The sequence below is a fragment of the Neolamprologus multifasciatus genome, chromosome 23 (genome assembly GCF_963576455.1).
Source record: "Neolamprologus multifasciatus chromosome 23, fNeoMul1.2, whole genome shotgun sequence".
NCBI lineage: Eukaryota > Metazoa > Chordata > Actinopteri > Cichliformes > Cichlidae > Neolamprologus > Neolamprologus multifasciatus.
The window spans coordinates 35962417-35976798 of record NC_140460.1 but is presented as its reverse complement, the minus strand read 5'-3'; the positions used below and the strand labels follow the sequence as shown (position 1 = coordinate 35976798).

General features: G+C 40.0%; 1 protein-coding gene across 3 annotated transcripts in view; it reads right to left on the bottom strand.

The window, feature by feature from the left end:
• The window catches only part of LOC146492085 (interleukin-1 receptor accessory protein-like 1-B), a 338383-nt gene that overhangs the window by 304521 nt on the left and 19480 nt on the right, over positions 1–14382 (bottom strand). For all 3 annotated transcript variants that reach the window (XM_085152263.1, XM_085152265.1, XM_085152264.1), the window contains exon 2: positions 11064–11165. In XM_085152263.1, coding sequence (XP_085008389.1) covers positions 11064–11145 — 82 coding nt within the window. In that variant the 5' untranslated portion in view covers positions 11146–11165. The remainder of the gene's footprint in view (positions 1–11063; positions 11166–14382) is intronic.

The following is a 14382-nucleotide window of genomic DNA, read 5'->3' as shown; positions in this document are numbered from 1 at the left end:
ATGTGTTTCCAGGGCAAACCCCCCCCAAACTGGAACATATCCATAGTAACCCCACCTGTCAAGAGGCCTATATCTGTCACACTTGTTGAGTAGCTTCGGTCTCTAGGCAGCGGGGGGGAGGGAAAACAACTCCATGTGGCAAACCAGTTTATTTCTAATAGCATGTGTGCGATCAATCTCCTCGTTATGAACGGGCGCTGCAGTGGAGGGAGTCATTCAGCATTTGTGACAGGTGTGCAGTATTGACCGAAGGGAAGATGAACGGCATGCGCGCGTGCGCCTACGACAGAGAGACAAAGAGGCTGACAGCCTCAATTCTGACTTCCAGTTTTCAATCTTGGCTAAAACTTCCTTTCATGAAGCCGGTCGTATTGCTTTCCCGCCAATTATCACAGTGGGCACAGACGGCAAAGGTCACTTCACCCGTGCTCCTCAAAACTCTTGCTGGCACCTTCTTTCCATATTTAACATGAATTACAAACTCGAGGCGCCCGCCATGATTGAATTTGCACTGTGCGCCAACATCCCCTGTTAGGAATCACTGTCTTGTCCAATTAAGAGAGGCCTTGTTATTGGCCACATTGTGAGTAGCCCCATTAACATAGGGTGGGGGAGTCTATCCTTTAACTGCTTTAACTGACATATTAATGTTGACGTCCTCTCAGAGTTGCATGGCGCATGGCGTGAAGAAGAAGAAGAATTTAATTGACTGTCAGGGTGTCCTTGATTCTTCCTGCTCCAAGCGTGGAACCAAAAAGCGAGCAAAGTGAGAGAAAAATGCATGCCATGGACTTGTATTTATCTGCCGCCATAAACAGCAAGGGGAGAGACAGATTATGAGCGGCCGCCATCTAATGGGAACCAAGGCCTTGTTGAGGTGCTGAGTTTTATTTACAGATACTCTTCAGACTGACACGCTGGACTCGACTATCCTTAATAATAATAAAAAAACAGAAAGCAGAAGTGGAGGAGCGTGTCGGTATTCAATTTCCAAATGCGAACGCATGTCGGAGGCCGTCTTTTTACATATGCACGACGTATTACATGATGCATTCGCAGTGAGCCAAGCGTTATGGGTAATATATTACTGGAATTACTGGGATGCGGTGGAAAGGTAAGCATCATTCGTCAGGGGACTCATCAATGTCTGGCGAAAAAATGGGGACTAATGACTGTGCAGCAGGGGGAAGGAGAGAGGCTAACTTTATCTCAATCAATGTCAACAAATATCATGGTGACTGTACAGCTGTCACCAGCGTCCACTGGGGGGGGACTAACAGTTTTTGTCAAGGTGGCGATGTCTGTAAACTAGAATGTGAAATCAAAATATTTCCAGCACTGCAACAAGTAAACTTTAATAGATGACACCACCAATCAGCAGCGAGAAAAACAGGTTGGAAAATGACAGTGACAGTGTTAATCTCCTGCCTCATAAGATGTAAATCACAAACAATAAAAAGTCTGACAGTCTGTTTTTAAAATGCTTCCCAACAGGTTGTGCATCAATAGCGCACTTGAGCTTTATTCCCCGTCAAGACGGTGTATGAAAGACAAAAAACTGAGGTAAATATACGGCATTTTTTTTCCTTTATTTGTTTTGTAATGGCAAGATGTGTGTGACTCCTCTGGTGGTAAAGGGTAATCTGACTATAGAGAAGTCTATGAAAAAAATACCCCTGCATCTCACTTGATTTATGACTTAAGCATTTCCCTAATGATGTTATGGTCTGCCATGCTAGTTTTAGGTCTTCTTTCATACAGCATGATGCCCATTTTGTAAATTATGGTCCCAGTTAGAATAAAATAGATGACAAAGCAGACAGATCTACATGGTTACCTAGCTACCTGTATGAAAGTCTTCAGCCACACTTTGTTTTTGCTTTATACGGTATTTCCATTTATGTTTGTACGTGTTTGTCCTAGCAGAAAATAGAGAAATAGAGTTTGTACACTTCTAAAGAGGTTTAAAGTCAATATTTGGTATGATCGCCTCTATTCTTCATCACAGCCTGAACTCTGTTTGGCAGCTTTCTTGTCATGTCTTTAAGTAGTCTTCAGGAATAGTTCTCGAGGCTTCTTGAAAGACATTCAAAGCTCTTCTTTGAATGTTTCTGCCTTTTGTTCTGTTCTCTGTCAAGATGATCTCACACTGCTTCAATAATGTTGACGTCTGTGCTCTGGGGAGGACAATCCATGAACATTTGTTGGGTGTTTTTCTACCTAGACATTGGCAATGTCAATGACAATGATACTAACACATGTTAGTGTTAGTATCATTGTCATGATGAAAAATGAAGCTGTTGCCAATTAGATTCTTTCCAGAAGGTGCTGCATGGCGGATCCAAATCTAACCATACTTTCCTGCAGTAATAATTTTGTCATGGTCCTGAGTCTGCCGACTCAGTGTTTTATGTTTCTTTATGCTTTTGTTCATTCTGAGTATGTATTCTGTTATGATTTGCCATTTGTTAGGTTTCTGTTCTGTGCTTACCCTGGTTCCACTTCTGTGTTCTGTCTGTCTATGGCGTCACACTGTCTGTTTGTGAATCTGTCTGTTTAGTTCAGTGTCTTGTCCAGTTCTGTGTCTGTGAGTTTCCTGTTTTATTCTGAAGGACTCTGTCTCATGTGAGTGTGTTCAGATTACGTTTCCCCTGTCCCGTCAGCTTTGATTTCTCCCAGGTGTGTTTCCCTCCTGTTGTTCATCCCTTGATTGCTGTGTATTTAAACCCTGTGTGTTCTCCTGCCTGTTGCCAGTCTGTGTCCCTCGTCCGTGTCTCCCCCCCATTCTGGTACCCTCTCAGGTTTGTCATTTAGCTTTCCCAGTTTAGGTCTTTAGTTTTGTCTTCCCTCTTTGCCTGTTTTGCCATCTCACCACTGTGTAAATAAAACATCACTAGCATTATTATCTACTGCCTGCGTTTTGGGTCCTTTCTCCCTTCTACACCACGCCTCGGCAGCCGTGACAAATTTTAACAATTTCAACAAGATCTCCAATGACACTGACTGAAATACAGCCCCAAACCATGACCAAGCCTACACGCTATTTTATAGATGGTAGATACTCACTGTTGACCTCCTCTGTAATGATGAATATTTGAACCAAAAATTTCTAATTTGGATTCACCACTCTCTAAAACCCGTTACCACATTTTTCAGTCCAGTTCTTGTGTAATTTGGCATACCTCAGCCTTTTCTCCAAGTTTTCCTTCTTTAAGAAAGGCTTCTTGACAGCCACCCTTCAGAGATCATTTCTGATGAGGCTTCAGTAAAAAGTAAAGCATCTCTCAGGTTCTCTGTCAAGCATTCACTGGATTTCTTTAGGACATGATTTTCATCTGATGTTGATGTTGTTTTTAGGCCTGACACTTTCTCTTTCTCCTTTTCCAGTTTTAGTGATTTAAACAACCAAACAAGAAAAACATTCTTCTTAAAATGATGAGATACATGGACTGGACTGAAAAGGAGTTGAAAAGATGACAATTTCCATAGAAAAACTCTGAAAGACACTCAAAAGGATTGGAAGGACTATTGCTCTAGACCACTTTTAATAATTACATGACAGTCTGGCTCCGTAGAAGTAAATCCAGTTAAATGAGGGGTCGCTCAAGACTGCAGGATTTGGGCTATTGTTAATTGAAGTCACTAAATATCACTTTCTGAGGTCTTTGATTACCACAGCATCGCAAATTGTCCCTGTTTTGATGCTTTGGTTGCATTAAAAGCTACTTTAATGGGTTGACTGTTCATTTTTTCCAGTGATGATTTTTTTAAGTCATTTTTTTTATTAGCCAAAACTAGAACCTCAGTTGGTAACAGATCAATAGTTAACAGTGTGTTGGTTAAGCCTGTCTTTTCCATATAATATAGGGGTTTTTTTCCCTTCAAAAATAAAAGACAGCTCATGCAAGACTGTATTTGTTGGCCTGACTGCAGGTCCAGTTCACAAAGCACCCAGTGTTTTATTTCCAGACATGTTAAACAGCTGAGATGCATTGCAGTAAATATCTCAAACAGATACACAAGCAAATAGTCCAACAGAAAGATAAAAGGACCCAGAGTCAGAGTGTAACACAGTAGTGGTGTTGCCAGTGAAACATTTTAGAAATCTCTTACTGTATTTAGGATGCATCCAACTTGTTTAGCTCCATTTGCAGTGCCCAGGTGCATGCTCTTTTATTTTGCTCTGCATTCAGGACCTCTGAAGCTCCTTCTCACTCTGATTGTAATCCATGTTCAGAGGTGAGAAGAAGAATAAATGCATAGTTATTACCTCAGAGAGGCTAAAGAGAGACCTTATGTGATCTCTCAAGTTTCTATTTCATATCAAATCAAAAAAGGCTGTGCGCTGCATCGAAAGAGGACTCTTCTCCATTCAGCTCACTGACGAGTAACAAAACCTGCACTTTCAGGGATTCATATCACACAGCTCTGCTGAGCAGCTATTGTATAGTACAGCAAAAGTGGCCAACAAGGGAGCTGATTGTGCATTTAAAACAATAACAGCAACACAACCCGTTATTAGAAGGCACTTTTTTCAATGACCAAGCACAGATCAGAAACTTTGATTACACAAATTGTCCAAAAATGACTTTCCAACTCATAATTTTGCTGTCTGTGCCAAATATTTACCAAAAGGCCTCCTAAATCATTTGTTTCTGAATTTTTCCTCCTTTAAATGTCAGCAATTGCTCTCAGAGCTAGAGTAATAAATGACGACTTCTGGGTATAGTTCATTATTTAATGAGAAATGAATGAAAAATTCTCAAATAAGTGATTTCCACCTGTTAGTGCCGGTGTCCGTACACACAAGAAACAACCGTTCGTTAACTGTTTCAAGTTAAAGAAACCTGACTCCAAAAAATACCTTCAATGTTTACACAATGGATTGAACATCATCTCCTGAAAATACCGAACAGTGGAAGTGCATCCAGGAATTGGGAGGGTTGGGGGTTTACTCCAACATCTATCTTGATATGCTGTATTAAGCAAAAATACACATAATTATTCTGTTCGCCCAACCATTCAAGCCATATCAGCATTCTAACAAAGAGGAACCACAGCAGAGGACAAACGCATACATTGTGCTACCTATGCATGCTGAGGATTAGTATGGCAGATATGCGGGGCATGTTTTTGCACCGTTCCACTCCGAGTACAAATGCAGACAAAGCATTACTCAGAGATGAGTGTTTGGAATTTAATAATGTACAGATGATAGCAGTGCACGTGTGCAGCGCTCTGCAGGTTTTGTGTGGTTGTGTGGCCCGGCAAAACAGAAGGCAAGTGCAACATCACGGAGTCTTCGTGCCTAAGGAAGTCAGTCAAATTGTTGAATTTCACTTAATGGGCTGATACAGTTTTCACAGTATACAGTAAAGCCCCATGCATTTGTCTTACTAGAGATTCAAACATTTGACTTATTGATTTTTCCTTTTTCTTTTAACTGTTCTGGTTTACACTAAATGTGGTGGTGGTCAGAGGGCCCGGTGGGGCCAGTGTCCGGCAGCCTCGCCTCTGTCAGTGCCCCCAGGGTGGCTGTGGCTACAATGTAGCTTGCCATCACCAGTGTGTGAATGTGTGTGTGAATGGATGAATGACTGAATGTGTAAAGCGCTTTGGGGTCCTTAGGGACTAGCAAAGCGCTATACAAATACAGGCCATTTAAACTGATGTATTTCCACATTTGAGCCAAAGCGTTTGGCAAGTAAAAGCTTTGCAGCTGCAAAAGCCAACCAAAACTTGAATTGTTTGCAGGATTTTCACAGTATATAACACGTCCTCCACACACCAGGATTTCTATCAAAGAAAAGCCATGCTGTGACTCAAGTTTTGGCCCATGAATGAGAACATAAACCCAGATGCTTTATGCAATAAACATGCAACATAAAAAAGCAAACAAAAAAAAAAGAAAAACAAACCCTCCACTAGATTTGTCCGAAACAAAAGAAACACCGATTTGAAAAAAACAAAAACAAAACACCTGCATCACTGGGATACTCACCTGCACACTCCCGCTGCTTCTTTCTGTTCCATAAAAATGAAAGCAATGCCATTTCAAATTGGCTTTCATTGCCCAGAATCCCATTTTTACAATGGAGCTTTAACTTGCAACCAGTGTGGCTTCTAATAAAGCTGTGCAATCTAAAAGAAAAGGAACAAAAGCCAGAGGTCTGGCTCGAACGGGGTGTTCATTTATCAGTGGACACGTTTCAAATCCTTGCCCCAGGCAATGGCTCGTGAAGCATCCGAAGAGATGGCCCGTGGGGACTTCTGCTGGAAAAGCAGAAAGCCCTTTGATGAACCTTGGGCCATCCCCGCACCTGCGTCCAATATGCATTGGTAAAAAGATATTAGATGCAAGCAGCTGTTGCAAAAAAAAAAGAAAAGAAAAGACTGGCAGTACACTGCCTTATATATGCCAGTGTTGATATTTCTAGCTTGCATCTACATTTTAATTACTCTTGAGACGGAGACATGAGACGCTCATGTAAACATCTGATTTTCTACAAAGGCCACAACTCCATGATCCATTAGGAAAAAAATACTCACGGTCATTGTTTCACTCACTATTAAACTGGCTTATTTTAAGTGTGAGAATGCTAATATGTGGGACTTTCAGGCATGTACTTCTTTTCATTAATATTATTAATATAACATGTTTCCTGTCTCCCTGGTGTGTATATAGCCCACATTGTTTCCCTTAGTTTTTTTGGTTTATTTGCTTTGTTCATGTTATTTTCCAAACTGCCATCAAACATACTGGCAGTCATTTAGCCAACATAAAAACTCTGTAACCAGCATGCCACCTGATGCATGATGCATCGCTTGATTTTGTCACCGCCCTGGGTTTGTCTGGAATGTTAACTGTCATCACTTTAACAGGCTCGATGCAGCAATAGTGCATTTCCCATGCCTAGAAAAAGAAAGAACCAAGAACATTGGGTGTCTTCCTCTCAACAGCACATATTATTGAACTAAGCAGTGTTCCTTGCATTGACTGGCTGTGCAAAGGAAGTACACACTGAAAGCAAACTGAAGCCTGCGGTGTTAAAAAGGGGATTTGATGTAAAGATTTTAGGTTAGATTATTAAAAACAAAACAGAGGGATCATAAAGACAGCTTTGAGCAAAAGAAGATTAAAGGTTATTTAGTATTTAGAGAAAAAAGGAGACCCCTTGGCTGCACTACTTCTGGCTTTTCCTGACTATATAACTCATGGATTGCACCACACCCATCTTTGAAGTTCACCTTTACTGAACCCAGTACACATGTGTGACTGAATAACTGCACTGGCTGAATCTGTCTACAAAGTACAGATATATAAACACCCCCTACATCTCAAAACCAGCCTAGGTGGTATTTCCTGTTATAATATGCGCTTCCAGAGGCACACTGTGCCATGCTGACAGTAGGGCTGTGCCGTATTACATCAGCCACAATATTATCCTAATAATACTGGTATAAATTTTTATGTGATATAAGAATGTTGTTGTTGTAACATTGCTACAGTGCATTTACATTCTCTATTGCACACAACAACGAGACAAGCCCAAGCATGTCTGAGAGCAAGAGCCATGCGTTAGCCTCCAATTAGGGCTGTTCGATATAAAAACTTCTATCGTTTCATTTTACGCTATCGTTTGTTTCGTGGTGTTTGATGGTCACTGTAGTGGCTATATTAATTTCTTAAAGTTCTCTCTTTCTCTTATATTTTATATAACCACACTACAAATGGACAAGCGCCTGTTTTTATGCGTTGTGGTTAGCAACAATGACGGTAACACCATCGCGTGTCCTTTCACAATAAAGCTCAAGATCCTGTTGAGACTTCAAATAAACTGAATCACGTGAAAGAGCAGATTATTTACGGATGAGAAGTAAAAAGAGCCGCCAGGTGCTAAAAAATAAACCTTAGACTCAAATGGCTTTTCCCCGCAGCACGCCGTGTAATAAATACTCACAAAGAAAATGGCGGCTGTTACAACTTATGTCTAAAAATGTATAGTTTCTTGCATCGGTTAAAACACTCGACTCCAGCTACATGACGCGCAGCTGGAAACACTTCCCGCAAGTCGAGCTGCCCGAGATTCACATCGTCCGATAACAATTTATATCGTTATCGGACGATAGAATTCTTATATCGGGATATGAGATTTGGGTCATATCGCACAGCCCTACCTCCAGTGATGATTTACTATACAAAAGGAGCTACCTCAACAATCTCCAACATAGCTGTTCCCACCAAAGGTAAAAACAACAAACTTGTTTCACCATTTGAGGAAAAACATACAGAGTACAACCAGGCTACGAGGGCATAGACAGTAAGCAAAACTAGCACTGGCTAGTTGGGCTCCATATGACAGGAAGAGCAAATGGTGGATGGAAATTACTGATGTGGTTGCAGCAGGTAAAAGCAGGGCTTTAAGCAACCCAAGTTACAACATCCCAGGTAGAAAACTTTTTTCAGTTTTATTATGTGAAAATACTCCTTAAGAGTTGAAAGGTTATGGTAACTTCAATGATTCTTAAACAAAATTAAGTAGTTATGTTACACTTTTACTACCTAGGCTACTTTTGTGCCTACATTTGGTTTATGCTGTGGCTGGATATAATCCTGTGTCACTACTATTGCAGTGTAATGCAACTGCTGCCTGCACCTTGTTTCAGTAGATTCCAATTAGGTAGTCTTAGATCAGTGACAGTCACACATCGGAAAAGAGGGATGGAAAATGCCCCTCATTTATTTACTTATAAATGCTGCTGTTTGCAGCCTGCAAGGATCGATAAAACGTTCAGTATTTTGTTTTTCCTGTAATGACTTCTTGAAATACCATGATATATTTTTGAAGCTATATTGCTCACTTCTAATTGAGACGTACAAACACACACAGCTAGCCATACCACATGTTTGCAGCTGGTAACAGAGTATGATGACTACTCTCCAAATGCCATAGTGTGATTTTGCTCTATTACAGCAAACACTGAGCCTTGATGAAGTTTTGGTAGGTTCAAGGAAATATCTGCCAATTAATGTGGTTGTTGTAGGTACTGTTGGATATGGAGTAATGTTAAAACTATTTACATATGCAGCATTGTGCAAACGTCTTGAGCCAATATAATTTCTTTATATTTTACTAGCAAAATGTGAATTAGGTATAGTGACTTTTTGAAACGTGCAAGCATAAATGGAAATACAACACATAAGACAAAATCAGAGTTTGGAGAATTCCAATGAGCAATCCAAATTCAAATCATAGTTGATATTTGGTATGACCGCTTTTATTCTTCAGCACAACTCTCATAGGCAGCTTTCCAGTCGTTTCTTAACCCTTTAAGACCTAGCATAGAACCAAGTCCGCCAGAGCTTATATTATATTTTTACATGCTGTGGAGCCATTTTTGGGAGCATTTCAAGTTGATATACATCAATACAACCATTATAGCCCAAATTTTAATAATATGTACGCATTAAGTGCATAGTAATTACATACACTGCAAAAAAGTGCAATAAACTACAAAAAAATTGAAAATCATTTTTGTTTTTTTTAACATATATTTGTAGTTAGAGAAATTTAAGAGGCTTAACCCTCAAAACTGTAAATACAAAAAAGTTACACAAAATAGTTTCCCACCGCAGGAAATTTATTTTAAGTGTCTTCATAGTTTTATTTTTGAAATACACCAATTTTCACATACTTCACAGGAAAAACGAAAATAAATATTATAGTGCAGATTTGCAAAAAAAACAGCATTTGCATCAAAATAAACTATTTCTAGCAGTGCTATATGAGTCCTAAGCATCCCAGAAACAACACAGAAAGTCATAAAGTCAAACATAACTTTTAAAAACACCAGTATAGGCTCATAAGGCCCTGATGGTAAAAAACTACATTTCCGCAAAAATGACGTCACTTCAGGTTTCGGGCAGGACATGGAGGACATGCGATAGTTCACGCTGATGGACTAGGAAGTGCTACAAACAGCTGATCGGATCGGTTCTGGAATATTGTGTTTTTGTTGCTGCAAGCACTTTTTATGCAGTTTTTGCAAAGCTATATGTGGAAGGAAACCGTGACTTAGGACAAGCTGATGGCATAAGATGTACTGTAAGTACAACTCCTCCGGTTTCATATGCAAAAAAAAATTATTGCGCTAGCTCATGTGGTTGCAGTGCTACCGGGATTTAAAAATAGTTTTGCAAAACGGAGCGTGCCCGCTCCGACCGGCTTTAAAGGGTTAAAGCAGTCTTCTTAAAGCAGTTCTCCAGGCTTCTTGAAGGACATTCAAAACTCTTTAGATTTCGGCTGCCTTTTGCTCTGTTTTCTGATGTTCAAGATGACCTTCCACTACTGTTGAGGTCCAGGCTCTGCAGAGGCCAATCCACCCACAACACCACTGGCTTTCTGAAGACCCAAACCATGACAGTGCCTCCACCGTGTTTTCCAGATGGCCGTCTCTCTTTCCTGACCTCCTCTGTACACATTGAAATTTCTGGTTTAAACCGTTGTCAAATTTGGATTTCATGAGACTGTTGACTCTGATTTCCAGTCCAGTTCTTGTGTAATTTGCCATAAATCAACCTTTTCTCCCAGTTTCTCTTCCTTAAGAATGGCTTCTTGACAGCCACCCTTCCACTGAGACCATTTCTGATGAGACTTCTGCAAAAGTGCAGGACCTCTCCGGCCCTATACCAGGCTTTGCTGAATAAAAAGACTATTTTATGTCTGCCATACTGTTACTGTATGTTTGGCATTTAGCAGAGATTCAGGTAAAGAAACTGGGAAACATTATATGTTTTGTGACAGGCAGAAAGTGCCCAACACTGCAATTTATGTGTAGATACAGTGCTGTATTCCTGTGAAAATGGTCAGGACTAAACTGACAATTAGTGTAAAAGCAGCCAACATCCAAAGAACAACTTTGAAAGACCTTCAGAAAGCTCAAACTATTGTTCAAGGCCACTTTTTCAAAATTACGAGCCTGGGTCCTTGGAAGCAAAATATAAAGAAGCGTGAGGTGGCTCACGACTTTTGCACAATACTCCGTACAGAGACGAGACTTACCTGAGCCTCTCTTCGACACAACTTTCAGGCAGTGGACCACAACAGCGTGAAGCAGGATCAGAAGAGGGATGGGAGCTTTCATTTTTTTTTTTTTAATCAGTCCTACAAAGAAAGAAAAGCATGTGTTATAACTACATACTGAGGCAAGCTGTGAATGTACTGAAACCATCCAAGAAAAAATAAAAGACAATGATTTTGGCAGAAGATGTTTCCTTAAAAAAAAAAAAAAAAAAAAAAGCGGTCCTGAGCCAATAATTACAGAGTTTCTATCAGCCTTAAGGTCAGTTGGCGAAAAATCAGCATCTCTATGTGCAAATTTTGTTTATCTGCTTCTGCTTTATTTATATTAGCGCCTCTTCAGGGACTTATTGTATAACCAGGGCAATGCTGTTAATGAACTGTCAAGACGCATCTCTATCAAGCCAAACCAGGCTTTTCTGCTTTGTCAACTACCTTCAACACTCATCCCCCTTTACTTGCAACCAAAATAACACAATCAGGTGCCTGCTCAGACCTGGGTATCTCTCTGTGAGCACAAATGTTCGGAAACGCTCTGTGAGAAGTGGATAACAGTGAATCTGGCTTAATATATTGAAAACTCCTTAAATTGTAGCTTGTAGTGACACTAATTGTGGTGATAATGGGGATAAGATGGCATTTCAATCGATGCCAGTCAAACGCAGTAGGTTTAAAGCTATTACACTCCAATTACGAATTCCTGCCTGAATCCATGTGTGTGCTAGAATGATGAACTTAAACACTCAATTAATTGTCATTATGATGTATGTATTATGGGATATTTTAATGTAATATGCAAGACAGGTCTGTTTCCTAATAAAGAAAAGAAATGTACGACTGCCCCAAACCATCTCAAAATCGACACTGCGCTTACTTGGATCCCCTGCAATACACAGGAGTATGCTGAAAATGATGGATTGACGAACACAAAGGGATTCTTTGATTTATTAGTGAGATGATAAAGTACACCTTCAAGCAATTTCATCTAAGATAAAACAGATGGGCCCAAAGTTCACTGCAGTTAATAGTGTTTATTCAGACTTTGCCAGCAGCTACAAACATTCCTCAGCAATACACTTGGTTCTGAAATTCCTCCATAGGCTACAAGGGTCCTTCAAATGGCATTTCAGTCAGGACAAAGATGCTTCACATTGAAGCCTGAAAAGCTGTATCAGAAAGCCTTTTTGGAGAAACTCTGAACAGTCACAATAACCCTTGAGAAATTCAGAGGCATGTGAAACTGGGCAGCAGCCAAATATGGCGACATTGCTGCGTTCCCTCTTGTCAAAGGCTTATTGTCATCGGCTCTTGCTTTCTGCAACCAATGCCACCTCAGAAAAGCTACACGTCACTACAGAAAAATCTTATCTTTTTAATTAGTTTTCCATGGTGGGTGCAAGTCTGCAACATTAGCACAAAACCTGTGGCCCCTTTCTTTGGTTTGAACACAGAGGAAGTAACTGAATCACCAGTTCTGTTCTGTGTCCCTGCGGCTAACAGTGATATCCAAGACTGTAAAAAATCAAAGAGAACACCACTGAAAAGGTTAAGAAAGTGCACTCGTGATGTGCTGTAATTAATTTTGTTGGGACTGACTATACCGATGAGGAAAATACAGTAATGCTCTTATTCTCTTGGGGTGTAAATATAGCTTTGCCAAGATAGGAAAAAAATGATGGGTTTAAATATACAGAAGAATCAGGTAGTGGGAGGAAATTGGCTCTATAATTCAGGTTTCACAAAGCTGTTGTTGAAGATACTGGTCTATTTTTTCATAGGAACTTGAGAAATATATGATCCAAGTGTACAGACATGCAACAGCATGGTATCGTGGTATGATATTACAAAAATGGATAAAAGTGAAGAGACAAAATAGGATATGCAATGCCAGCTTTATCCTCCAAAAATAAATAAATACATTCAGCACTGCATTCAGTGTTTTATCATTAAAATATATTTTAAAACTAGTTTATTTTTTTAGGGTGTGATGTGGACTATATAGAGCAAAGTTAGTTTGGATTATTGACATTTGAGCCTTTATTGATGGTGAACTTCAAGGGGTGTTGAAAAGTCTTACAGTCTGAGAGAAGACGCTGCCCCGCCGTCAGCAGACTCTTGTATCTCCTGCCAGAAGAGCAGCAGGGTAAACAGACTCAGTCTGGACCAAATGATGTCCTTAGCAGTTCTATGGGCTCTGTGTATGCAGTGAGTCTTCCCAGTGCTGAATATAGATGCAACACCAGTGTTTTGTAAGGAATCCTCCATACAGTGCTGATAAAACTTTGCTTATGTTGTTCCAAGTCAAAAGTTTTTGAATTGTGAAAAAACCTTGTGCACACTGTACTAACAGTTTGGGCCATACATTTAGGACAATGGCAGATCCTTTGTAATTTTCCTTTTGTATACTACCACAGTGAATTTTAAGTCAGAAAATCAAGATGTGATTAAAGCACAGGCTTTCAGCTCTATTTCCAGGGGTTTAACAAAAGTATTAAAATAGAAATTTAGATATTACATCCATTTTTATACACAGTGTGTCCAGTTACTGATTAGCCCCTGAAAATAGGAAGACTAACATAAATTTAAATAGGAAATAGGAACATAAGGTACTTTTCTTAAACCCTCTGGAATCAGTGACTCCTTGAACTCTAGAAGCGATGGCGCAACTACTGTTTCCTCCCTTGAGATGCTCTGTGGGGCCTTTAATGCAGCCACCGCAAGTTGGTACACGTTTGTGACTTTCTGCCTTCAGTTTTGTCTTCAGAGTAAGCATGCTCTATTGGGTTCAGATTAAGGACATCGAAGAATGGCCCATTTCTTTGTCTTGAAAAACTCTTTGGTTGCTTTTGCACTATGCTTTGGCTTATTATCCATCCAGAGTACAGCCCTGTAGACTTCAGAATATATCCTGCTAATTCAATCAGCATTCACATGCTGTAACATTGTCTCCACCATGTTTAACAGATGATGCGATATGATTTATGAGCTCTTTCTATACTTTTCTCTGCCCATCTGTCTGGTACAAATTAGTCTTGGTCTCTCCAAAGTATGCTTTTCACAGCTGTGCAGGCTCTTTCAGATGTTTTCTGGCAAACTCTTATTTGTCATTGTTGCTCGTGAGTGTAGTCAATGGTTTGCACCTTGTTGTAAACCCTTTGTAGCTACATTCATGAAGATATCTCTTGATTGCAGACACTGAATTTGCCTTGGTGTTTCTTGACTTGCTTTGATGTGCTGAAGAAGACTTTCTTAACCAAGGAAAGAATTTGTGGTCACCCACTTTAGTTTTCATTCGTTGGAC